The sequence below is a fragment of the Lucilia sericata genome, unplaced genomic scaffold (genome assembly GCF_015586225.1).
Source record: "Lucilia sericata isolate MDLA Ls3-8-SP2 unplaced genomic scaffold, ASM1558622v1 Contig001285F_arrow, whole genome shotgun sequence".
Lineage (NCBI taxonomy): Eukaryota > Metazoa > Arthropoda > Insecta > Diptera > Calliphoridae > Lucilia > Lucilia sericata.
The window spans coordinates 12,501-38,914 of record NW_023995235.1 but is presented as its reverse complement, the minus strand read 5'-3'; the positions used below and the strand labels follow the sequence as shown (position 1 = coordinate 38,914).

Here is a 26,414-nt window from a genome sequence, read left to right as displayed (position 1 = left end):
ATATTTTTACATTAAAAAATCGATTTCTTATGGGAAATTAAAGTGATCACAGATTTTCTTTCTTTTTGTCCTAGCGCCTTTAGTTTAGCCAGAAAATGGACTTTTATGTTTTCAGTCAAAAATCGATTTTTATTGGGAAATTAGAGTGATCACAGATTTTCTTTCTTTTTGTCCTATCACCTTTTGTTTAGCCATAAAATTTACTTTTATGTTTTCACTCAAAAATCGATTTTTGGTGGGAAATTAAAGTGATCACAGATTTTCTTTCTTTTTGTCCTAGAGCCTTTAGTTTAGCCAGAAAATAGACTTTTATGTTTTCACTCAAAAATCGACTTCTGGTGGGAAATTAGAATGCCTTTATTTTAGCCAAAAAATGGACTTTTATGTTTTCACTCAAAATCGATTTCTTATGGGAAATTAAAGTGATCACAGATTTTCTTTCTTTTTGTCCTATAGTCTTTAGTTTAGCCAGGAAATGTGCTTTTATGTTTCCACTCAAAAATCGACTTCTGGTAGGAAATTAGAAAGCCTATAGTTTAGCCAGAAAATGGACTTTTATGTTTTCACTCAAAAATCGATTTTTGGTGGGAAATTAAAGTGATCACAGATTTTTTTCTCTTTGTCCTAGAGCCTTTAGCTTAGCCAGAAAATGGACTTTTATGTTTTCACTCTGGTGGGAAATTAAAGTGATCACAGATTTTCTTTCTTTTTGTCCTAGCGCCTTTAGTTTAGCCAGAAAATGGACTTTTATGTTTTCACTCAAAAATCGATTTCTGGTGGGAAATTACAGTGATCACAGATTTTCTTTCTTTTTGTACTAGCGCCTTTAGTTTAGCCAGAAAATTGACTTTTATATTTTCACTCAAAAATTGACTTTTGGTGGGGAAATTAAAGTGATCACAGATTTGCTTTCTTTTTGCCCTACCTCCTTTAGTTTAGCCAGAAAATGGACATTTATGTTTTCACTCAAAAATCGATTTTTGGTGAGAAATTAAAGTGATCACAGATTTTCTTTCTTTTTGCCCTAGAGCCTTTAATTTAGCCAGAAAATGGACTTTTATGTTTTCACTCAAAAATCGACTTCTGGTGGGAAATTAAAGTGATCACAGATTTTCTTTCTTTTTGCCCTAGCGCCTTTAGTTTAGCCAGAAAATGTACTTTTATGTTTTCACTGAAAAATCGATTTTTGTGATCAAAGAATCGATTTTGGAAGAAAATTGAAGTTCCTCTTTCTTTTTGCATTAGCGGCTTTAGTTCAGCTTGAAAATGGGTCTTTTTGTTTTCACTCAAAATCCCGAGTTTTCTTTCTTTTTTGCTCTAGACCCTCTAGTTTAGTCTAGGCTATAGCCTGGTTTATAGTCTAGTCTATATTCTACGCTATGGTCTATATATATAGTAGTCCCAATTTTCAAATAAATTACGATTTGTATATGAAAAATCTAAGATCCACTATAATTCCTTAAAAAGGCGAACAATTTACCTAACGTTATGGATATTTTACTGTCGTGTGTGACATTAAGTCAACATTAGTTACATTTTTTATTGATTCAACTATTGAACAGAACTTGACACTTGTTATTAATCGGCAGTTAAGAGAAGCACGACTTTATTTGGATTTTTTAAATTGCTAACAAAGTGGTGCTAAATGCTGTACAGTGGGACAGTTTTTTCAGTTGTCTGTGGCCTATTATTCTTAATTAATCTTATTACAAGTGTTTTTCTCTCATTTTTTCTTCAGTCTATGTTTTTTGCTTTGACACATCTGATTAAAATGATATTAAATGGTTTGTAATGCTAATTTATAATGGAATAATTTATTGCTTATTTATACACAGAAAATAAGTACAGTCAAGTTACATGACACACTCACTCGATTATACAGACATGCGAATATTAAAAAATAGTATGCATTTTATGAACAATTAATTAAATTGACATATTTTGTCGTTGTTTATGGGTTATTGGATTCTTTTTAGACCCTACAAGTTTGTTTTATTGATCGGCGAAAATAAATTCAATTTAGTTTTAAACAAAAATTTTATTAAATCATGAACAATAAAATAGTTATTTAATTAGTGTGTTTTATTTTAATATTATCTACTAAATAGCACTTTAAATTGCAGCTGTACTATAAAATTCTGAAAAAAGGAATCTGAACAAAAATGTTTCTAATTAATATTTATACACAATTAAAAAAAAAACAATTTACATCGTTCACATTATGTAAAAATAAGAATTTGCCAATATCTATAAAAAAAAAACTGTCTAAGCTTTCTCATAATTTTGAAAGTAAATAAGATCCTTACTGGAAACAAAAACTCTATTCAAAAATATTTTTTATATTAATCACTTTAAACAGCAACAACAAATTAAACTAACAAATCATTTTAAAATTTAAATAAAATTTTCCAAGAGAAAATTCCTAATCATCATCAGCTATGACAACCATTAAGAACAACATAATCTTACGCTTTTCATGGCACGACAAATATATATGTAAGAGAGCTGCGTGTGGTGGAGAAAGACGACTAGAAGAAGGCCTACATATTATAATTTTATTCTAGTCCAAAGTCAGGAAAATAGTAGAGATTTATAGTTTATAATCTAGTCCATAGTCTACTCTATAGTCTATTCGTCTAGTCTATCCATATAGTCTAGTCCATATATCCTTATAGTCTATCTATAGTCTATAGTTCTAGTCATAGTCTAGTCTATAGTCTAGTCTATAGTTAGTCTATAGTCTATTAGTCTATGTCTAGTCTATAGTCTAGTCTAGAGTATAGTCTATGTCTAGTCTATAGTCTAGTCTATAGTCTAGTCTTATGTCTAGTCTATAGTCTAGTAGCTATAGTCTAGTCTATAGTCTAGTCTATAGTCTAGTCTAGTCTATAGTCTATCTATAGTCTAGTCTATAAGTCTAATTTATCTATTAGGTCTATATCTAGTCTATAGTCTAGTCTATAGTCTATCTAGTAGTAGTCTATAGTCTAGTTTAGTCTAGTCTAAGTCTAGTATATAGTCTAGGCTATATAGTCTATATCGTCTATAGTCGTCTAAGTCTAGTCATGTCTAGTCTATAGGCTAGTCTATGCTAGTCTATGTCTGCTATAGTCTAGTATATCTAGTCTAAGTCAGCTATAATCTAGTCTATATCTAGTCTATAGTCTAGTCTATAGTCTAGTCTATAGTCTAGTCTATAGTCTAGTCTATAGTCTAGTCTATAGTCTAGTCTATAGTCTAGTCTATAGTCTAGTCTATAGTCTAGTCTATAGTCTAGTCTATAGTCTAGTCTATAGTCTAGTCTATAGTCTAGTCTATAGTCTAGTCTATAGTCTAGTCTATAGTCTAGTCTATAGTCTAGTCTATAGTCTAGTCTATAGTCTAGTCTATAGTCTAGTCTATAGTCTAGTCTATAGTCTAGTCTATAGTCTAGTCTATAGTCTAGTCTATAGTCTAGTCTATAGTCTAATCTATAGTCTAGTCTATAGTCTAGTCCATAGTCTAGTCTATAGTCTAGTCTATAGTCTAGTCTATAGTCTAGTCTATAGTCTAGTCCATAGTCTAGTCCATAGTCTAGTCTATAGTCTAGTCTATAGTCTAGTCTATAGTCTAGTCTATAGTCTAGTCTATAGTCTAGTCTATAGTCTAGTCTATAGTCTAGTCTATAGTCGAGTCTATAGTCTAGTCTATAGTCTAGTCTATAGTCTAGTCTATAGTCTAGTCTATAGTCTAGTCTATAGTCTAGTCTATAGTCTAGTCTATAGTCTAGTCTATAGTCTAGTCTATAGTCTAGTCTATAGTCTAGTCTATAGTCTAGTCTATAGTCTAGTCTAGTCTAGTCTATAGTCTAGTCTATAGTCTAGTCTATAGTCTAGTCTATAGTCTAGTCTATAGTCTAGTCTATAGTCTAGTCTATAGTCTAGTCTATAGTCTAGTCTATAGTCTAGTCTATAGTCTAGTCTATAGTCTAGTCTATAGTCTAGTCTATAGTCTAGTCTATAGTCTAGTCTATAGTCTAGTCTATAGTCTAGTCTATAGTCTAGTCTATAGTCTAGTCTATAGTCTAGTCTATAGTCTAGTCTATAGTCTAGTCTATAGTCTAGTCTATAGTCTAGTCTATAGTCTAGTCTATAGTCTAGTCTATAGTCTAGTCTATAGTCTATAGTCTAGTCTATAGTCTAGTCTATAGTCTAGTCTATAGTCTAGTCTATAGTCTAGTCTATAGTCAGTCATAAGTCTAGTCTATAGTCTAGTCTATAGTCTAGTCTATAGTCTAGTCTATAGTCTAGTCTATAGTCTGTCTATAGTCTAGTCTATAGTCTAGTCTATAGTCTAGTCTATAGGCCTAGTCTATAGTCTAGTCTATAGTCTAGTCTATAGTCGAGTCTATAGTCTAGTCTATAGTCTAGTCTATAGTCTAGTCATAGTCTAGTCTATAGTCTAGTCTATAGTCTAGTCTATAGTCTAGTCTATAGTCTAGTCTAAGTCTAGTCTATAGTCTAGTCTATAGTCTAGTCTATAGTCTAGTCTATAGTCTAGTCTATAGTCTAAGTCTATAGTCTAGTCTATAGTCTAGTCTATAGTCTAGTCTATAGTCTAGTCTATAGTCTAGTCTATAGTCTAGTCTATAGTCTAGTCTATAGTCTAGTCTTAGTAAGTCTATAGTCTAAGTCTATAGTCTAGTCTATGCTAGTCTATGGCTAGTCTATAGTCTAGTCTATAGTCTAGTCTATAGTCTAGTCTATAGTCTAGTCTATAGTCTAGTCTATAGTCTAGTCTATAGTCTAGTCTATAGTCTAGTCTATAGTCTAGTCTATAGTCTAGTCTATAGTCTAGTCTATAGTCTAGTCTATAGTCTAGTCTATAGTCTAGTCTATAGTCTAGTCTATAGTCTAGTCCAGGGGTCGGCAAACTACGGCTCGCGAGCCAAATGCGGCTCTTTGGATGTGGAGCTATGGCTCTTTAGTTTCATACACATATTTTATTTTGTAAAAAAAATATTTATATATTTTAAAATCTTTCTGAATCGATTAACGAGCAGTGTATTAAAACTAACAAAACAAATCGCAAACGTTTCTACAATATACACAACTTTTTAACTTTGCTTAATCGTTCTGTACATGAGCGAAACAAAAACATATACTTTTTGAGTGAAAAAGAAAGAAAACAACACAATTAGCTATTCGCTCATTTCCTTTTATTTGCCCTTACAATTACACATTTGAGAGTAAAGCCTCATTGAGCCAATTGGAATTTGTATTGGATCTCTAGAAACGCAAAGTTTAAAAGCAAGTTGGAAGAGTTAGGTAAAAAGTCAAATGAAAATTTAGAGTCATTTTTGAAACTTTAAACAAAAAGTTATGATCCAAACTTTCTAAAGCCATACAAACCTACACAGAAAAAAATTACGACAAATCAATTGTCATATTAAATACCAAATTTGACAATACAATTAATTTTTTAATTGAAAAGGCACCAACAATCGTTTTTGTAAATACAAAAATAAAAATTGTTACTTAAAATTGTTAATACTCAAAAAATTTTTTTAACAACCAGTTTGTAATATTGAAAAATTATTTTATTAACTATCCATAATAATGTTTTAAAAATTAAATTTCTTGTATTAAATATTTCTATTGTTATCAGCAATAATGAAAGAATGCATTTTTAATTTGGTTTTTATAAAAAAATATATTCAATTTATTTCGTCAAAATATACAGTTTGAAACAATGGACAATAATTAAAATTTTAAGTTTATCTTTATAATGTACTGTGTAATATTCTATATAATAATCGAAAATATATATTCACTGATTAACTACATTATATATTAATCTTGTACCACTTCCCCCAGACCACTGGTCCATGTTCCTTCTCTCTATTACATGGTACTTGGTGAATTCTCTCTTTAAAGACTTCGTCTTTGCTATCACGATTTAACCAAGGCAGACGAATACGAACCTTTGCTGCCGTTCATTGAAATTTTCTAAAATGACCACAAAATAAATTTTTCTTAGTTCGAATACGGGGAGGAGATGTAAACATGTATTAATGTCAAATTGATTTTTACCTTAACATAGAAAAGTTTCATAATTTAAGCCAATCCTGCAGCTGTAGGTTCTTTGCCTCCTGTTAATCCCGTCACTCCCTAGAGAAATGAGAGATATTAAAAAACGCTTTAAGATAAAAGTTAGAAAAGGATTTTAAATTAAATTTACAGCAATTGGTTTTTCCTTGGATGTCTCCACCTCAGGAACATGAAAATTAATGTTGCTAAAGAGTAATGTTTATGAATCGATGTTACTTTCTTTCTTGGAAGGTTATATAGTGTTGCTGTTGCATTATGGAGATCGATGACGTGTCGCTTTTGGTAGATTGCTGGCTTCTGCACTAGCAAGCCAAGCTCACACACTTTATCCACAAATTTCTTTTTAACAAACTCAGGCAACACAGCACTCAATTTAGAAATATTTTCCAACGATGTTTAAGCATAAATCAAATCATTTTGTTCCGCGGAGTTATGGAACTGACTGGTGGTCATTCTTCCAAATAAAAATCTAAAAGTGGTAAAATTATTTATGATTTAAAAATTAATATGTATTTTGACCACTCTACATACCTTAGAGATTGCTTTTATTCATTTAGTTCATATCTTGCATGCGGAATTTCCTTTTTGAATTTTAGATTATTTTAAATTTTTTTTAAATTAAAACTTTTTGACAATTGTATTTTCTATTTCTTTTATTATGAATTTTGAGACAACTTAGGAAAATTGTAAATATGACCAATTTACAAACATTTTAATAAAAAAAAATTGTTAACAAAGTCAATTGATCCTTAACATATTTATATAATTACTTAATAAAATTTGTAATTTTTTTCTGTGTATCACTCCCATTGAATTTGTTCCATGTACAAGTTAATATTGTAAGAAAATGTTGGATTCTTTGAAGTGTTAATTGAAGTTCCTATAAACTAATGGGGTATCATATCAGCGCTCCTTCGAAGTGCCATTAAATAAGATGTAAAACATGATCATACATTCCGAGATTTTAGATCCTATAAAATTTGTTTGTGTTGATTTTCATCACTATACTTGTATTTTAGGATGTTGTATGTCATAACTTTGTTTTCGAAAGTGGACTCTAAGAGCGATAGGGTCATTTTCAAATGGGGATCTAGTATGGGGGATAGGATCAATTATGAGCCGATCATCACCAAATTTGGTAAAGTGATTTTTATTCCTGTTTGTGTTAAATTTCGTCATAATACTGCTATTATTAAGCCAGTTATGAGTGTTAAAATAAAATTAAGAAGATAGATTTTTTGTTCTTATACAACTTGTTTATGTCGAATTTCGTCGCTATACTGCTACTGTTAAGTCAACTATGATCGTTAGAGTAATTTTCTTAAAGGGGCCTTATATTGGTATTGGTCAATTATGGTTCGATGTCCGCAATATAAAAAACTTATGCAAAATTTTATCACGATTGCTGCCTAATTAATATACATAACTATGACACTTTATACTGTATTATGGCAGATGCCTTTAAATGATATCACTGTCATCCCACTTTAATAAACTTTTATATCTTTATATAACAAGTGTTAAAAAACACATTCGAATGACCCACAAAAAATCAAAAAGTATTTTTAGTCAACAATCTATAAGAACGATTCCTTGCAGAATTGTCTTGCAGATAATTAAACAAAAAATATGTTTTTGAAGTGAATTCATAACGTATTTGTAATGTTTTAATAAACAAACATTTTGTGTCTCTTTTAAAACCCATGTTTTGTAAACTGTAAATTTTGGCTCTTCGGACTCAAAAGTTTGCCGACCCCTGGTCTAGTCTATAGTCTAGTCTATAGTCTAGTCTATATTCTAGTCTATAGTCTAGTCTATAGTCTAGTCTATAGTCTAGTCTATATTCTAGTCTATAGTCTAGTCTATAGTCTAGTCTATAGTCTACTCTATAGTCTAGTCTATAGTCTAGTCTATAGTATAGTCTATAGTCTACTCTATAGTCTAGTCTATAGTCTAGTCTATGGTCTAGTCTATAGTCTAGTCTATAGTCTAGTCTATAGTCTAGTCTATAGTCTAGTCTATAGTCTAGTCTATAGTCTAGTCTATAGTCTAGTCTATAGTCTAGTCTATAGTCTAGTCTATAGTCTAGTCTATAGTCTAGTCTATAGTCTAGTCTATAGTCTAGTCTATAGTCTAGTCTATGGCTAGTCTATATTCTAAAGTTACAAAATTCATATTAAACAAATGTATTTTGATTATCCCTAATGTAGTGTATAAAAAGCAATAATAACAAGTAAGAAATTATAGTCGGGCGAGGCCGACCATATAATACCCTACACCTTTGACAAAAATATAATGTGATTTAGTTGCCATAATAAAGCATTTAAGTTGAATTGTACCTTGCCTTAGATATACATACATACTTAAGCCGTTTATTGTTGAATAAAATTGTGGACATTTAAGTGAAATTTTGATGGGGGCTTTTCATAGGGGCTAGGGTCGTATGAGAACCTATTATTATGGAATTCGTGGGGGTCATCAAGTCTTGTATACAACTTGGTTATTGCTGCTTTTTGTCGAGATATGAATATATTAAACATAATTATGAACTTAAAAGCCCTATTCGGCGGGTTCAGTTGTATGGGGGCTAGGTGAAATAATGGACCGATGTAAACCATTTTCAACAGGCTTCATCTACGGTACCATAAAAGATCATGTGCCAAATTTCATTGAATTATCTCCAAAATTGCGACCTGTAGTTTGATTACAAATTTTAAAAGCCCTATTCGGGGGTTCAGTTGTATGGGGGCTAGGTGAAATAATGGACCGATGTTAACCATTTTCAACAGGCTTCGTCTACGATACCATAAAAGATCATGTGCCAAATTTCATTGAATTATCTCCAAAATTGCGACCTGTAGTTTGATTACAAATTTTAAAAGCCCTATTCGAGGTGTTCAGTTGTATGGGGCCTAGGTGAAATAATGGACCGATGTTAACCATTTTCAATAGGCTTCGTCCCTGGGACAATAGAAGATCATGTACGAAATTTCATTGAATTATCTTTAAAATTGCGACCTGTAGTTTGATTACAAGGTTTACATGGACGGACGGACAGACGGACGGACGTAGCTAAATCGACTCAGAAAATGATTCTGAGCCGATTGGTATACTTTAAGGTGGGTATAGGACCAACATTATTGTGCGTTACAAACATCAGCACAAACCCAATATACCCTCCCCACTAAAGTGGTGTAGGGTATAAAAACAACAACAATGACAACAGCAAAAATCCATAATAAATTTCTCACTTCAACTTTTTAGTTAAGTAAAATAACAAAACGAACGAATACTCAATCGTACATTTTAACAGACAGTAACAACAATAAAATGATGACAAGGAGAGCTCCCTCTGCCACCCCCTATAAAATAAAAACACGCACACATACCCAAACAGCAAATCCGCACACACATAGAAAAAACAACAAAAAATATTTATGTATATGAGATATTCATATAAAACAGAAAAAAACATAAATAAACAAAAGCAGCAACAACGAGAAAAAAATTAAATGGTAAATTGTACATACAAACACACAGAAGCATGACACAATGTAAATCCTTAACATATTATCAGCAACAACAACAAACATACACACAATTTATTTTTTGGGTGAACAAGACACGAAAACCCTCCAAAATATATCCATAACAGAAAAAAGAGCGAGAAATATACACAACAAAAAATAATAACAAAATATTCCACAAAGTAACAAAATTGAGATGAAATTTATATAAATTTTTTCTTGCCATTTTTTGCTGTTAAGAACCATTATAAATCCAGGGTATAGGTGGGTTATGAGAAGGTGGCAGGGAGGTTGTGCTGCCATAAGCCAGGAATGCAAGTGTATAAAATGTCTTTGACTTCCGATGATTTTACATGATGTAAAGGAAATCCAGTAAAAAACAAACTTGTTTGAAGAGTATTTATTACAGGCAAAAAAAAATCATACTCCCCGAAAATTGAAAAAGAGAAAGAGAGCACAAGTTGTGATAAAAGAGTAGCAAGAGAATAAAATTGTATGAGCAAGAGAGCAAGTAAAATAAAATTAAAACAGAAGCGTTAATTTAATTGAGAGTACATTACTTATTGAAGAGTAAATATTATGATTTTTTATTTAATGATTAAATTTAAAACGTGCCAAAAGCGAAACAGAAATAAAATAACAATAAAAACAACTACAACAACAACAACAAAAGGAAAACAAACACACACATATGCAAGCAAACAAACAACCAAACAAGCATGACATGTTAAATACAACAAAACAGCTGATAATATAAAACAAGTTGTAAAACACGCTAGAGAACATAAAACATGTTGCGGAGTTGCAAAACAACATGTGTGTTGGCATAAGTTGTAATCATACCTCGGACCAAGTTGTTTAACACAAGTTGTTTTCAAACTTAGTTGTGTTAATACTTGTTTGCCATACTAGTTGTACGTTTTAGTTGCGCTAAGTTGTCTTCAACCACAGCCAACGACCTATAAAGAATGAAAAGCATCACCTTTTGTGTATTTGTTTGTAACGTAATGACAGCTGCTCTCATTTATTAAACACCATCACCTCGTATTCAAATGCTGCCAGCGAAAATCAGTACGAATTATCGTATGTACCCGGAATGGAAAATTGAAACTTTGAAATAGTACATTTTAGGTTTTACAGTACTAAACTAAGTTTCTGCTAGACTGCGAACTAGACAACATACGAGATTAATGACTAGACTTATAGACTAACCTTTATATATATGTATATGGGAAATTTCATATCAAGTGACCCAACTCAAAAAATCGATTTTGACGAAATTAACACCAATGTTACTACTATTGGATAGTAGGCCAGACACAAATTTTCAGCGCTATCGGTCCAGAACTGCCGGACTTAGAGGGGGTCAAAGGTTGAGATTTTGCTCATACATACAGGGTTTTATTCAAATGCTAGACTAGACAATAGACAATAAACAATAGACAATAGACTATAGACTAGACTAGACTAGACTAGACTAGACTTGACTAGACTAGACTAGACTAGACTAGACTAGACTAGACTAGACTAGACTAGACTAGACTAGACTAGACTAGACTAGACTAGACTAGACTAGACTAGACTAGACTAGACTAGACTAGACTTGACTAGACTAGACTAAACTAGACTGGACTAGACTAGACTAGACTAGACTATAGACTAGACTAGACTAGACTAGACTAGACTAGACTAGACTAGACTAGACTATAGACTAGACTATAGACTAGACTATAGACTAGACTAAAGACTAGACTAAAGACTAGACTATAGACTAGACTATAGACTAGAATATAGACTAGACTATAGACTAGACTATAGACTAGACTATAGACTAGACTATAGACTAGACTATAGACTAGACTATAGACTAGACTATAGACTAGACTATAGACTAGACTATAGACTAGACTATAGACTAGACTATAGACTAGACTATAGACTAGACTATAGACTAGACTATGGACTAGACTATAGACTAGACTATAGACTAGACTGTAGACTAGACTATAGACTAGACTATAGACTAGACTATAGACTAGACTATAGACTAGACTATAGACTAGACTATAGACTAGACTATAGACTAGACTATAGACTAGACTATAGACTAGACTATAGACTAGACTATAGACTAGACTATAGACTAGACTAGACTAGACTATAGACTAGACTATAGACTAGACTATAGACTAGACTATAGACTAGACTATAGACTAGACTATAGACTAGACTATAGACTAGACTATAGACTAGACTATAGACTAGACTATAGACTAGACTATAGACTAGACTATAGACTAGACTATAGACTAGACTAGACTAGACTAGACTATAGACTAGACTAGACTAGACTAGACTATAGACTAGACTAGACTATAGACTAGACTAGACTATAGACTAGACTATAGACTAGACTATAGACTAGACTATAGACTAGACTATAGACTAGACTATAGACTAGACTATAGACTAGACTATAGACTAGACTATAGACTAGACTATAGACTAGACTATAGACTAGACTATAGACTAGACTATAGACTAGACTATAGACTAGACTATAGACTAGCCTATAGGCTAGACTATAGACTAGACTATAGACTAGACTATAGACTAGACTATAGACTAGACTATAGACTAGACTATAGACTAGACTATAGACTAGACTATAGACCAGACTATAGACTAGACTATAGACTAGACTATAGACTAGCCTATAGGCTAGACTATAGACTAGACTATAGACTAGACTATAGACTAGACTATAGACTAGACTATAGACTAGACTATAGACTAGACTATAGACTAGACTATAGACTAGACTATAGACTAGACTGGACTAGACTATAGACTAGACTATAGACTAGACTATAGACTAGACTATAGACTAGACTATAGACTAGACTATAGACTAGACTATAGACTAGACTATAGACTAGACTATAGACTAGACTATAGACTAGACTATAGACTAGACTACAGACTAGACTATAGACTAGACTATAGACTAGACTATAGACTAGACTATAGACTAGACTATAGACTAGACTATAGACTAGACTATAGACTAGACTATAGACTAGACTATAGACTAGACTATAGACTAGACTATAGACTAGACTATAGACTAGACTATAGACTAGACTATAGACTAGACTATAGACTAGACTATAGACTAGACTATAGACTAACTATAGACTGACTATAGACTAGACTATAGACTAGACTATAGACTAGACTATAGACTAGACTATAGACTAGACTATAGACTAGACTATAGACTAACTAGACTATAAGACTGGAATAGAATAGGCTAAAGTCTAGATTGTAGGCTAGATCATAGACTAGACTATAGGCTAGACTATAGACTGGATTATAGACTTGACTATAGACTAGACTATGAACTAGTCTAAACGGAGTCTCTTCGACTCTACTTGACTGTTCGCTCGCAGTGAACTACCACATTAACCAACATGGTCTAGACTATAGAGTAAATGGACTATGGACTAGACTATACCTAGGCTATAGTATTTATTTATATTGCAAAAAATCTACTTCTTAATTCAACTATAGAATCCTACTTTAAACCAAAAAAAATCCCCCAATAACTTTTTCCCGTTAAACAAATCATTTAAACTGGCATCTCTAGCTCTTACAAATACAACCACCATTGCCACAATAAAACAACAAAAAGTACATGGTAAACATTTGTGTGAAAATACTTTCAACTTTTATGACAACGCTTTGCCTGACTATATTTAGTTCTGTCATCGTGAGTCGCCATCGTAGACGTCACGTTAGAGTGTCTCCCTTAAGAAAAAGAGGAAGATAAAAGTTTTTAATTATTAAATAATAAAAGAAATCGCAATTTGAAAGGAAAAAGGTAAATATATAATTTGTATTTATTAAAGAAATTAAATAACAAAGCAAAAATTACCAAAATCTCTGCTGAAGAGAGATATGAAAGAGTGTTTAATAAATGAGCAAAAATGTTTTCAGTGTGCCCAATGTAGAGGTTTTTAAAACCAAGTGACTTAATTTTGTGTGAAGAAGTTAAATATTAGGTAAATATTAATTGCAAAAACGATTATTAAGTTAACAATGATTGTTAAAACCTGTTTTTATATGGAAAAAATGTGTAGTAAACCATTGTTAACTTTAATAATCGTTTTTGCATAAGGCAGTAAATATATGGTTACAAATTAATAAAAAATAGTTAAGAATTTTAAATTAATGTTTAAATAAAGTATACTTCGAGTTCTTTTTGCAAAGTAATATTAAAAACTTATAATATTTGTACAAAATTTGTTAATATTTTTCCTGTTTATTTAGTTAGTAAACGTTTAATTTATAAATTTCTCTATAGAAAAACGTCTGTTATTATTCTTAATTTCATTAAATCTTTATGGACGAACTAATTACACCTGAACTAGACCCAGTAACATCACAAGCAGCTTACTACAAAATGGAAATTGATCCAATTGAAACTAAAAATGGTAAAATCTTAATTTTAAATCAATAAATATTTAATTTATATATTAAAACTTTATTGCAAAACCAAGAAAATTGGAACCCTTTGACTGAGGCAGTCGATATAGGGGAAACTTTACTAAACATCTTGGACGAAGTGCGTTCTTTAAGAGAAAGATATAAGAAAAGCGACGAAGAAAAGAAACAACTAATAAAAACACTTAAAAGTGAAATCAAACAGTTAAAACATGAATTGGGGGGACTAAATGGCAACATAGATCCTGAACCGAAGCTTTTGCCTAAGTTACCCATAAATACTCTAGAGGATTTGAAGGATTTTGATGACAAGCTGCCATTAGACGCTGATCTAAAAACTGAATTAGTAAGTTAAGGTTATGTCTATTATTATTAATCTTAATTTATTGAAACCAAAAACATTACAGATAAACTTTTTAAGAAGATTTTCTGGCCACAATTTTATAGTATTTTTGAGAGCAGGTTTAAGGGCTATAGTAACAGATGAATTGGCGGTAAATTTGACTTGGCGCGGAACCCAAGAAAAACCCAGCATACAATGTTTTACAATTTTTGTGCTTTTAAGAGGTTTAATATAAGAAAAATTAAATCAATTAAACATTTTTTCAAAACTATTATTTCTTTTTTTCTAACCAGAGATCTGTCTTTCAAAATATCCTGACGCAAATCATGCGGAAATCAATCGCATATGCCAACAACATTTTCTACATGCTAGAGATAGAGTTTGTCGAAAAAATAAGGGCATTGCTTCTCCAAAGACATCCACAACACCTACTTTTTCTGGCAGTAGCAGTAAAGTTAGACCCTTGACACCGGTTATTTTAGATCCAGTTTCCACTCCATCTTCACCAGAAGCTAATCTTTTAGAACCACATTCTGCACCACCTTCACCAGAAACTATACTTTTAGACCCACTTCCCTCGCCACCATCAAAAGCAGTTAGTTTACCTAGGCTGCCCTTTAAAACCCTGCAAAGTTTAGAACAATTCGATGACCAACTGCTGGACAATAAAAAATTAGAAAAGCTTTTGGTAAGGTTAAGCTTAAACATTTATAATGTGCAATATACATATATTCTTATAATTTAACCTTTTTTCAGAAACAATATATAAATAGAATCAGTGGCAGAGATCATGCCAAATTTATACGCGCCGCATATAAAGCAATATTAATAGATGAGGTGGCTACAAAACTGTCCTGGCGCGGAACAAAAGAAAAGCAAAGTATTCAAGAATTTAATATTTTTCTGATTATAAGAGGTTGTATATAGTATAGTTATAAGTGAGTAATATGTTTAAAGTTCTTATAACTATTTTTTTCAGATGTTTGTTATGCCAAGTTTCCTAAAATAAACAATTCGGATATTAACAAAGTTTGCCACCAACATTTTCTTCATGCCAATGATCGGCTTAAAAAGAAAGCAAATCTTTCAGCTTAATAATCAGTTTATTAATTGATATAATTTTTTTTAGTTTTAAGAAGTTTTTTTTTTAACAAATATGACTATTTCCTTAATTAAAAAAAAAAATAAATTTATCAGAAATCATGGAGAAGTTTTTATTTCGGTTGCTACATAATAGCTGGGGGCAGGCAGTATTTCAGAATTTTAGTGCTTCTTTCAGTACAACAATATATAATTTAGTCTAGAGTCTAGACTATAGTTTAGTCTGGAGTCTAGTCTATAGGCTAAACTATAGTCTAGTCTATAATTTAGTCTGGAGTCTAGTCTATAGTCTAGTGTGGAGTCTAGTTTATAGTCCAGTCTATATTCTAGTCCATAGTCTAGTCTGGAGTCTAATCTATAGTCTATTCTATAGTCTAGTCTGGAGTCTAATCTATAGTCTAGTCTGTAGTATAGTCTATAGGCTAGTCTGTAGTCTAGTCTATGGACTAGTCTATAGTCTAGTCTATGGTCTGGTCTATAGTCTAGTCTATAGTCTAGTTTATAGTCTAGTCTATGGTCTAGTCTATAGTCTAGTCTATAATCTAGTCTACAGTCTAGTCTATAGTCTAGTTTATAGTGAGTTTTTTAATACTTTTTCAAAATTTTAGTTTTCCATGCCTGGCTGGGTATAAAAAATTTTTTAAATTTTATGAATTTCCTTATTTTAAAGAAGTCTGAAAATTCTTTTTATAATTCATGTCTCATCGATCCCATTTTATCAAAATTAACAGCTTCAAAAATACTTTAAAATGTATTATTAAAAATTATTATTGGTGATTTTAGAACTTTTTTAAAATACAAAGTTTACAGCACTGTACAATAACATTACAAAGAGCGAAATTTGTGTATAAAACAAAACACAACAACAGTTAACGTTGATGCTGTTGTCTGGGGCTGTAAAACGTAAACGTTGTTTGTGTGTTATTCCGTATGGCAAAGAAAGAAAAACCCAAAAGAGAATTAAAATAAAAACAAAAACTGTTAAACGTTGTCATTATGAAAGGAAAAACAAAATTTTTTAAATTTTGTTGATAGATAATCAAGGTTTGAAATTTTATTAAATAATTTTTACAAAAATTCCACAATTTCCAAAAGAAATGTCCCCCCACAATCGCATTAAACAAATATTAAATCTGGCATCTCGACCTCTTACAAATCCAACAACTATTGCCGCAACAAAAACGTATGTATCCATGCATATGGTAAACATATGTACGAACACAATTTATAAACTAATAGTTCTATCATCGTTATTCATCGTAGACGACACGTTGTAGTCTCTTCTCAAATAAAAAGTGGACGATATAATTTTTATAAACAATTTCAAATAAATTACAATTTATCAAGTAAAAGGTAAGTTATTTATTATTTTTATTATAATTGATAATTCATTTTTAATTTATTAACGAAATTATAAAATACAAACAGAAATTATTAAAATCTCTACGAAAAAGAGACATAAAACAAATGAGCAAATGTTTACAGTGCTGCCAATGTAGACGTTTTTCGAAACTAACGAGAAAAGTAGATTTTTGTGTAGAGAATAATTATTTTGATATGGAATTTTTTTATTTAAACCATTTTTAAAAATCATACAAATTTATCCACTCTACAACTATAGAAAAACTTATGTATCGTAACATTATTTCTTAATTTTATTAAATCTTAATGGTTGAATTAATTACACCTGAACTAGTCGAGGTATCACTAATAACGGCTGATTCCAAAATGGATTTTAATTCCATAGAAACGAAAACTGGTAATATTTTAATTTAAATTCGATAAAAATATCAAGTTAATATATTAAAACTTTATTATTAAACCAAGAAAATTGGAACTCATTGTCCGAGGAAGTCGATATAGGTGAAACTTTATTAAACATTTTGGACGAAGTGCGTTCTTTGAAAAATGAATTTGAAAAAAGCGACGAGGAAAGCAGACAACTAATACAAAATCTAAAAAGCGAGATACAACAGCTAAAGTCTAAAGTAAGGACAGTAAGTACCAATATAGAGGCGGAACTGCAGCTTTTGCCTAGATTGCCCATGAATACTCTAGAGGATTTGAAGGAATTTGATGATAAGCTGCCATTAGACGATGATTTAAGAGCTGAATTAGTAAGTTGTAATAACAAGAGTTTTTTTTTAATTATTTTATAAAAAATATAAAACATTTCAGAAAATATTTCTACAAAGATGCGATGGCAGAGATTATGCTGTATTTCTAAGAGATGGCTTGAGGGCATTAGTTACAGATGAGTTGGCGGTAAATTTGACATGGCGTGGAACACCAGAAAAACCCAGCGTTCAAACTTTTACTTGTTTTGTGATTTTAAGAGGTTAGTTTTAACAAAAATCCAAATAAGGTAATTTAAGCTAAAATCTTTATTATTTTTTCCAGATATCTGTCTTTCGAAATTTCCCAATGTAAATCATTTCGATGTCAATCGCAAATGTCAACAACATTTTCTACACGCTAAAGATAGAGTTATTAAAAAGAAATCGTCGATGGGATCTATAAAACGTCTCACAACAATCACTTCTAGCAGCCAACAAAATTTGCCACATGCTGAAGATAAAATTACCAAAAATAAAGAGGCTGTTGAAGATTTAAAGTTTCCCACAACACCCACTTTTAGTAGCTATAGCCTTACCGTTAGACCTATGACACCTGATCTTTTAGAACCTCTTCCCTCACCACCTTCACCAGCAGCCAATTTACCTCGTCTACCCTTGAAAACCCTACAAAGTCTAGAAGAATTTGATGATCAACTGCTGGAAAATTCAAAATTAAAAAAGATCCTGGTAAGGTTAAGTTTTAACATTTGTAAAGTGTATGTATTTCTTTTTATCAATAAATTATTGCAGAAACAATATATAAATAAAGTGGGTGGCAATGATTATGCGAAATTTTTGCGTTGTGCATTTAAAGCAATGATGACTGATGAGGTGGCTTTGCAAGTGACCTGGCGTGGCACAAAAGAAAAACAAAGTATTCAAGAATTTACAATTTTTCATATCATTAGAGGTAGAATATTTTATTATAAATGTACATACCTATATTATATTTTTAATAACTAATATACCTCTTTTTTTCTAGATGCTTGTTATGCCAAGTACCCTGAGGCCTCCAAATCGGAGATTAATAAAGTCTGTCAAAAGCATTTTCTTTATGCCAAAGATAGATTGAAAAAGAAATCGAGGATTTCAATTTAGTGTTTAAAAGAATTTTTTTAATATTAAGAGGTTTTTATTTACTTAAATACATGTGATTTTCTTTTATGGAAAATAAATTGACTGGATAAAATTTTTTAATTTTTATTTCAGTTTAAAAAAGTAGATTCATAGTAATCTTTAAAATCGGATTATATTTTTTTTAAGTTAAATGGCCTGAAAAGTTTTTAAATTTATTTATAAAGTTTTTCGTGATTTCAGGACTTTTTGATTTGAAAAAGTTGACAACACTGTAGGAAAACATTTTACCAGCCAACAGGGATGGCAAATAGAATTTTCAAATTGTGCAAATCAGCATTAGAAATTGTACTTCCTTGATTCTGATTTCTTTGCAAATTTATTTCAATATGATACAAAAACATTTCAATCTGACTTCTTTATTCAGTAGACTTATTAATATATGTAGTAATCGAATCCATCAGTCAATAGACTAAGTCCATAAACTACACAATATATTAAGGTGTAAACTAATTTATATACTAGATAGTATAATACTCCATAGACTAGACAACATACTAATCCACAGATTAGAAAACTGACTAGTCCATAGATTAGACAACAGACTAATGTATAAAATAGATAACCGACTAGTCCATAGAATAGACTAGTCTATAGTACGTAGACTTCAAATGAAATGGACGAACGGGCATGGCTTAATCGATCAAAATAGTAATTCTGCGTCGATCGGTATACTTTATGTTAGGTATAGGACCAATATTTTTGTGCGTTACAAACATCAGCACAAACGCCTAATACCCTCCCCACTGTAGTGACGAAGTTCAATTGTACAAATTTTGCCAGTCCTGCCAACTAATGTTTAGTCGTTGTTAGTCGCCGTAGACGTCACGTTGTAGTCTCTTCCAAAGTAAAAAATTGGAATATATTATTTTTTTTAGATAAAATTTAAAATAAATTACGATCTACCAAGTAAAAGGTTAATAATAATTTAATTTTGTAATTGTAACTTTATTTTTGTTATTAAAATTTCAATAAAAAAGTGATATGAGGAAAGTGTGTAAATAAATATTCAGTATATATTTGCAGTGTTGCTAAGGTAGAGGTTTTTAAAAGCAGGGAGGATTGTTATATGATAGGTATATGTAGGATTTTCAAGGTTTATATCTTAAAAATTTTAAAACTTAAATTAATATTCGAAATATTTACTACAATTTTGAAAAAAAAAATTTTAAAACTTTTCATATTTTTAAAGGTTTTTTAAGTTTATTTATACCATTTAATCTTTATCGACGAAATAATCACCTAAGCTAGGATCATCAATAACGAATTACGAAATGGAATTTAATGTGATAGAATCCAAAAATGGTAAAAAATCTATATAAATTAAAATTTGTTAAAACTTTTTATTAATTCAATATATAATTTCTAAAAATACAAGAAACTTGGAACCCATTAAATCAGGATCTCGATATAGGAGAAACTTTAATAAATATTTTGAACGAAGTGCGTTCTTTGAAAAAACAATCTGAGAAAAGGGACGAGGAAAATAAACAGCTAATACAAACACTAAAAAGAGAGATGCAACAGCTAAAATCTGAAATAAGGGCACTAAATACAAATGTAGATCCTGAATTCGAGCATTTACCTAAGTTGCCAATAAATACAATGGAGGATTTGAAAGAATTTGACGATAAACTGCCATTAGACGATGAACTGAGAAGTGAATTAGTAAGTTGTAATAACAAAGTAATTTTACGTGATTTTATTAAGAAAAAGCGTTTATAGAAAAAATTTATACAAAGATTCGATGGCAAAGATTATGCAGCATTTTTGAGAACAGGTTTAAGAGCAATATTAACAGATGAGTTGGCGGTAAATTTGACATGGCGTGGAACACAAGAAAAACCCAGTATACAAACGTTTACAGTTTTTGTGCTTTTAAGAGGTTTAGTTAAACATAATTCAAGTAACAATTTCATAAACGGTTAATTTAAATTTGAATTTTTTTGTGTTCAGATATTTGTCAATTGAAATATCCTCATATAAATCAAATGGAAATCAATCGTGTATGCCAACAACATGTTCTACACGCTAAAGATAGAATTTCAAAAAGGAAATCTGCAGTTGAACAACCCACAACACCTACTTTTACTGGCTATAGTCATACCATTAGGCCTATGCCACCTGATCTTCAAGAACCTATTCCCTCGCCACCTTCACCACCAGTCAATTTACCCAGTCTGCCCTTCAAAACTTTGCAAAATTTAGAAGAATTCGATGACCAACTGCTGGAAAATACTAAATTAAAAAAAGTCCTGGTGAGCATTAAGCCTTAACATTTATAAAGCAGATTTGTTTTCATTTTAAAGTATTTCAGAAACAATATGTAAATAAAATCAGTGCCAAGGATTATGCTCATTTTGTGCGTGGCGCCTTTAGAGCAGTAATGACAGATAAGGTAGCAATGGATGTAACTTGGCGCGGTACAAAAGATAAGCAGAGTATTCAAGAATTTACAACTTTTGTGGTTATTAGAGGTATTTATTGCGCTATAAATGTGTGTTCATTTTTAAGTCCCTTTAAAAATTGTATTTTTCAGATGCCTGCCGTGCAAAATTTCCTAAAGTAACTAATTCGGATATTAGTAAAGTTTGTCAACAGTATTTTCTTCATGCTAAAGATAGATTAAAAAAGAAGTCGAGGTTTTCATTACTTGAATAATATAATAATAAAAAAATAAGTACTATAGTTTGATATTTTAATAACAATAAATTGAAAAGAATAAAATTTTGAAGTTTTTATTTCTGTTGCCAAATGGACCAATCATAAAAAATACCAGACTAGACACCAGTCTATTCTGGTCCATGATATATTTAAAATCAAAATCTATTTTTTATTCAAATTGTATTATCTTTGTTTTTCGTTATTTTACAACCTATTTGATATTACAAAGTTGACTACACTGTAAGAGAACCATGCAAATATAGAGAGAAAGATTATTTAAAAGAAAACTGAAACAAAACAGAATAACAATAAACGTTGACGGCACAGTCTGTGTGTCGTTGACGTTTCATGGCAGAGTTACAAAACGTAAACGTTGTTTGTGTGTAGAAAATCCAAAAAAATAAATCGAAACAGAATTTAAAATAAAAAATAATCTCTCGTTGAAATATTTTTCTGTATCTAGTTGATAAAAACTTTCCGTTAATAATATGAAGAGATAATTGTAAGGAAATCAGGGTTGGAAATTTAATTTAATTGTTCGGTTTTCAATTTATATTCAATGTACTTTCTCCTCAATACTGAAAATTTTATAAAGAAACTATTGTTATATAGAATTTTTTGTTAAGCTCAATACTGTTATACGATTTTTATACCCACCATCAAAAAAGATGGGGGGTATATTGATTTTGTCATTCCGTTTGTAACACATCGAAATATTGGTCATAGACCCACAAAAGTATATATATTCTGGGTTCTCTCATGTCTCTCCGTCCGTCCGTCCGTCTGTCTGTTGAAAGCACGATAGAGTGCGAATGGAAAGAGCTAGAGGGTTGAAATTTCACATAAATATTTTTTATAGGTAAGGTTTGTTTGGTATTGAAAATGGGCAATATCGGTCCACGTTTTCGGATAGCCCCCATACAAGTGGCCCCTCGAAAAGCAGCTTTACCAGCCATAACTTGTTTAAAAATACGAATATATGAAATTCGACATAAGTATGTTTCTTGTGATCCAAAATCACTATGCTATGAGGATGGGTCCATAATTGACCCTACCCCCCATATAAGGTCCCCTTCAGAAAATGACTTTAACGTTTATTAGTGGCTTAAAAATACTAGTATATAGATGAAATTCGACATAAGTAAGTTTCATACGAGTCAAAATCTATCTAAAAAATGTTATGTTGATCGGACCATGATTGACCCTACCCCCCATATAAGGTCCCCTTCAGAAAATGACTGCAATGCTCATTAATGGCTTAAAAATACGAGTGTAGCGATGAAATTCGACACAAATAAATTTAATACGAACCAAATTCTGTCTACCAAATTTTATGAGGATCGACCCATAATTGACCCTACACCCCTATATAAGGTCCCCTTCAGAAAATTACTTTAACGTTTATAACTGGCCGAGTATATAGATGAAATTCGACATAAGTAAGTTCCATTCGAGTCAAACGAGGTTTGATGGTAGGTATATAAGATTCGGCATAGCCGAATATAACACTCTTACTTGTTTTTCAAATAAGTTCAGACATTTGAAAAAAATATTTCTACTAAAAAAAACTATAATATTTAATATATGTCTTCTGATAAGAAAATTTTACATATAAAATTTATTAAACGCATAGTTTTATGCAGAAAAAACTGTTATAACAGAATAACTACAAACATATTTACAATTTTCCCATCTCTGTAATGTTTCTTGTTCTGTAATGTTTTTTATCATTTGCATTAAACTCATTCGTTTCAGTTACGCTTTCGATGGTTGTTCGTCATTTGTGTATGCTTTCGTTTATATTGTGGTACGTTGCCGCTTACGTTTCTGTTAATAGTCTACAGAGTTGCCATTGCTTTTTACCCCTTGTGAAATATTTTTATAATTTTTATCAAAATACAGCAGATAGGTATAATTCATACAGCAAATAACTGATCATCAAATAAAACTTGAATATATTATCCATAAAATTCAAAAGTACAAATCTCATTTCAATAAGAAATTTGTAAAAATTTCATTTACATTCCCCATTTAGGAATCATATGCCAAAAATAATTACAACTGGCAACCTTCACTCTCTCTCTTCTGACGTCTCTACGTGTATACGTTTTTCTTTGTTTTTGCCTATTCTCGTTAAAATATCTTTCTTCGTTTTTGGTTTCAGTTCGTTTATCGCCCTGAACGTAAACGGTTTGTTGCCAAACGGTTTGCTGCTGTACATTGGAAATAGTTTAGGACACACAATGAGCAAAGAAAATAATATTAGTGTTAAATTTTTAATACATTTAGTGGGTGAACGTCCCGCTTTGTGGGATAAAACTTCCGAGGAGTATAAAGATCGCGCCTTAAAGGAGACATCATGGCGCGAAATCTGTACGTTTGTCAATGAAAACTACGAACGTATGCAACCGAAAGCAAAACAAGAATTTAGTAAGTTGTTTTTTGTATTTTCTTTTGTTTTGGGTTTAGCAGGGATGGGAATTATTGATAGCAAAATATTTTTAACCCAAAAAGGAGACTATTTTAAAATTGTCTTAATATGTATGTATTGCAATTCATTTCTAGTTCAGTTCTAATTGGGTTCTGTTTACATATGTATGTTCTAGTTAGGTTCCAGTTCTGTTCTTGTTCTAGTTCAGTTCTAGCTCAGTTCTAGTTCAGTTCTAAATCAGTTCTAGTTCAGTTTTAGTTCAGTTCTAGTTCAATTCTAGTTCAGTTCTAGTTCAGTACAAGTTCAATTCTAGTTCAGTTCTAGATCAGTTCTAGTTCAGTTCTAGTTCGTTCTAGTTCAGTTCTAGTTCAGTTCTAGTTCAGTTCTAGTTCAGTTCTAGTTCAGTTCTAGTTCAGTTCTAGTTCAGTTCTAGTTCAGTTCTAGTTCAGTTCTAGTTCAGTTCTAGTTCAGTTCTAGTTCAGTTCTAGTTCAGTTCTAGTTCAGTTCTAGTTCAGTTCTAGTTCAGTTCTAGTTCAGTTCTAGTTCAGTTGTAGTTCAGTTCTAGTTCAGTTCTAGTTCAGTTCTAGTTCAGTTCTAGTTCAGTTCTAGTTCAGTTCTAGTTCGTTCTAGTTCAGTTCTAGTTCAGTTCTAGTTCAGTTCTAGTTCAGTTCTAGTTCAGTTCTAGTTCAGTTCTAGTTCAGTTCTAGTTCAGTTCTAGTTCAGTTCTAGTTCAGTTCTAGTTCAGTTCTAGTTCAGTTCTAGTTCAGTTCTAGTTCAGTTTCTAGTTCAGTTCTAGTTCAGTTCTAGTTCAGTTCTAGTTCAGTTCTAGTTCAGTTCTAGTTCAGTTCTAGTTCAGTTCTAGTTCAGTTCTAGTCAGTTCTAGTTTCAGTTCTAGTTCAGTTCTAGTTCAGTTCTAGTTCAGTTCTAGTCAGTTCTAGTTCAGTTCTAGTTCAGTTCTAGTTCAGTTCTAGTTCAGTTCTAGTTCAGTTCTAGTTTCAGTTCTAGTTCAGTTCTAGTTCAGTTCTAGTTCAGTTCTAGTTCAGTTCTAGTTCAGTTCTAGTTCAGTTCTAGTTCAGTTCTAGTTCAGTTCTAGTTCAGTTCTAGTTCAGTTCTAGTTCAGTTCTAGTTCAGTTCTAGTTCAGTTCTAGTTCAGTTCTAGTTCAGTTCTAGTTCAGTTCTAGTCAGTTCTAGGTTCAGTTTAGTCAGTTCTAGTTTCAGTTCTAGTTCAGTTCTAGTTCAGTTCTAGTTCAGTTCTAGTTCAGTTCTGAGTTCAGTTCTAGTTCAGTTCTAGTTCCGTTCTAGTTCAGTTCTAGTTCAGTTCTAGTTCAGTTCTAGTTCAGTTCTAGTTCAGTTCTAGTTCAGTTCTAGTCAGTTCTAGTTCAGTTTCTAGTTCAGTTCTAGTCAGTTCTAGTTCTAGTCATTTCTAGTTCTAGTTCAGTTCTAGTTCTAGTTCAGTTCTAGTTCAGTTCAGTTCAGTTCTAGTTCAGTTCTAGTTCAGTTCTAGTTCAGTTCTAGTTCAGTTCTAGTTCAGTTCAGTTCAGTTCTAGTTCAGTTGAAGTTCAGTTGTAGTTAAGTTCTAGTTCAGTTCTAGTTCAGTTCTAGTTCAGTTCTAGTTCAGTTCTAGTTCAGTTCTAGTTCAGTTCTAGTTCAGTTCTAGTTCAGTTCTAGTTCAGTTCTAGTTCAGTTCTAGTTCAGTTCTAGTTCAGTTCTAGTTCAGTTCTAGTTCAGTTCTAGTTCAGTTCTAGTTCAGTTCTAGTTCAGTTCTAGTTCATTTCTAGATCAGTTCTAGTTCAGTTCTAGTTCAATTCTAGTTCAGTTCTAGTTCAGTTCTAGTTCAGTTCTAGTTCAGTTCTAGTTCAGTTCTAGTTCAGTTCTAGTTCAGTTGAAGTTCAGTTGTAGTTCAGTTCTAGTTCAGTTCTAGTTCAGTTCTAGTTCAGTTCTAGTTCAGTTCTAGTTCAGTTCTAGTTCAGTTCTAGTTCAGTTCTAGTTCAGTTCTAGTTCAGTTCTAGTTCAGTTCTAGTTCAGTTCTAATTCAGTTCTAATTCTAGTTCAGTTCCAAAATAATTTTTTTTATTTTTCCCTATTCCTTTTTTTCAGCCCGAATGATTACTCGAAAATGGACCCATATACGTGATTCCTGGGTTAAATCGATGAAATATGGTTACGACGAAGAAACCAAATTACCCCCGAAACCCTATATCTATCATAATGAATTGAAATTTATGCAAAAAATTTTGAAATGTAAACCGCCGCGTTATAATCTCAATATGTCACAGTTATCTAACATGCATTTTGAGGAATTCTATCGAAATAAAAATGATAACAATGAAACTAATGAAGCAGTCAATAACGAAGAGGAAGGAGATGAAGATGGCGAAGATTTGAAAACAGGAAATTTGAAACAGGAACATAACCATAGAAATGATAATGAGCAATATGTTGAAAATGAGGCAGATAATGATGATGAGGCGGAAGAAGACGATTGGCCTTTAGATGACACAG

General features: G+C 31.5%; 4 protein-coding genes and 1 long non-coding RNA gene across 13 annotated transcripts in view; 4 read left to right on the top strand and 1 right to left on the bottom strand.

Annotated features, from left to right (window-relative positions):
• Positions 1–5,671: 5,671 nt before the first annotated feature.
• LOC119610828 lies at positions 5,672–6,770 on the bottom strand. The gene is made up of 4 exons (XR_005232014.1): positions 6,621–6,770; positions 6,220–6,558; positions 6,072–6,149; positions 5,672–5,987 (listed from the first exon to the last, which is right to left on the bottom strand). It is a non-coding gene; the product is annotated as an uncharacterized LOC119610828 (long non-coding RNA).
• A 6,589-nt stretch (positions 6,771–13,359) lies between these two features.
• Positions 13,360–15,668, top strand: LOC119610825. 5 transcript variants are annotated; one of them, XM_037966208.1, is made up of 8 exons: positions 13,360–13,499; positions 13,616–13,680; positions 14,050–14,112; positions 14,179–14,468; positions 14,530–14,689; positions 14,759–15,153; positions 15,222–15,381; positions 15,445–15,668. In XM_037966208.1, the coding sequence occupies exons 3-8, from the start codon at positions 14,082–14,084 to the stop codon at positions 15,558–15,560; spliced, it is 1,152 nt and encodes a 383-aa protein (XP_037822136.1). In that variant the 5' UTR covers positions 13,360–13,499; positions 13,616–13,680; positions 14,050–14,081; the 3' UTR covers positions 15,561–15,668. The 5 variants fall into 5 exon arrangements, with proteins under 5 accessions (XP_037822136.1, XP_037822133.1, XP_037822137.1 ...); XM_037966205.1 differs by having other exon boundaries at positions 13,983–14,112; XM_037966209.1 differs by lacking the exon at positions 13,616–13,680.
• A 781-nt stretch (positions 15,669–16,449) lies between these two features.
• LOC119610830 lies at positions 16,450–18,886 on the top strand. Of its 4 annotated transcripts, none has more exons than XM_037966215.1 (8): positions 16,450–16,749; positions 16,830–16,919; positions 17,188–17,325; positions 17,394–17,683; positions 17,745–17,904; positions 17,967–18,370; positions 18,434–18,593; positions 18,666–18,886. In XM_037966215.1, exons 3-8 carry the CDS (start codon positions 17,235–17,237, stop codon positions 18,779–18,781), a joined length of 1,221 nt encoding a protein of 406 aa, XP_037822143.1. In that variant the 5' UTR covers positions 16,450–16,749; positions 16,830–16,919; positions 17,188–17,234; the 3' UTR covers positions 18,782–18,886. The 4 variants fall into 4 exon arrangements, with proteins under 4 accessions (XP_037822143.1, XP_037822142.1, XP_037822145.1 ...); XM_037966217.1 differs by having other exon boundaries at positions 16,457–16,749; positions 17,263–17,325; XM_037966214.1 differs by having other exon boundaries at positions 16,450–16,919.
• A 715-nt stretch (positions 18,887–19,601) lies between these two features.
• On the top strand, positions 19,602–21,544 carry LOC119610826. Of its 2 annotated transcripts, none has more exons than XM_037966211.1 (7): positions 19,602–19,733; positions 20,010–20,122; positions 20,196–20,485; positions 20,543–20,702; positions 20,774–21,075; positions 21,135–21,294; positions 21,357–21,544. In XM_037966211.1, exons 2-7 carry the CDS (start codon positions 20,092–20,094, stop codon positions 21,476–21,478), a joined length of 1,065 nt encoding a protein of 354 aa, XP_037822139.1. In that variant the 5' UTR covers positions 19,602–19,733; positions 20,010–20,091; the 3' UTR covers positions 21,479–21,544. The 2 variants fall into 2 exon arrangements, with proteins under 2 accessions (XP_037822139.1, XP_037822138.1); XM_037966210.1 differs by lacking the exon at positions 19,602–19,733 and adding an exon at positions 19,770–19,853 and having other exon boundaries at positions 21,357–21,491.
• Positions 21,545–23,570: 2,026 nt separating this feature from the next.
• Positions 23,571–26,414, top strand: part of LOC119610829 (RNA polymerase II subunit 5-mediating protein homolog) — a 3,469-nt gene continuing 625 nt past the window's right edge. Inside the window, exons 1-2 of the mRNA XM_037966213.1 lie at positions 23,571–23,911; positions 26,010–26,414. The exon at positions 26,010–26,414 is cut by the window's right edge and continues 625 nt beyond it. Of these exons, the coding sequence (XP_037822141.1) occupies positions 23,725–23,911; positions 26,010–26,414 (592 nt within the window). The 5' untranslated portion in view covers positions 23,571–23,724. The remainder of the gene's footprint in view (positions 23,912–26,009) is intronic.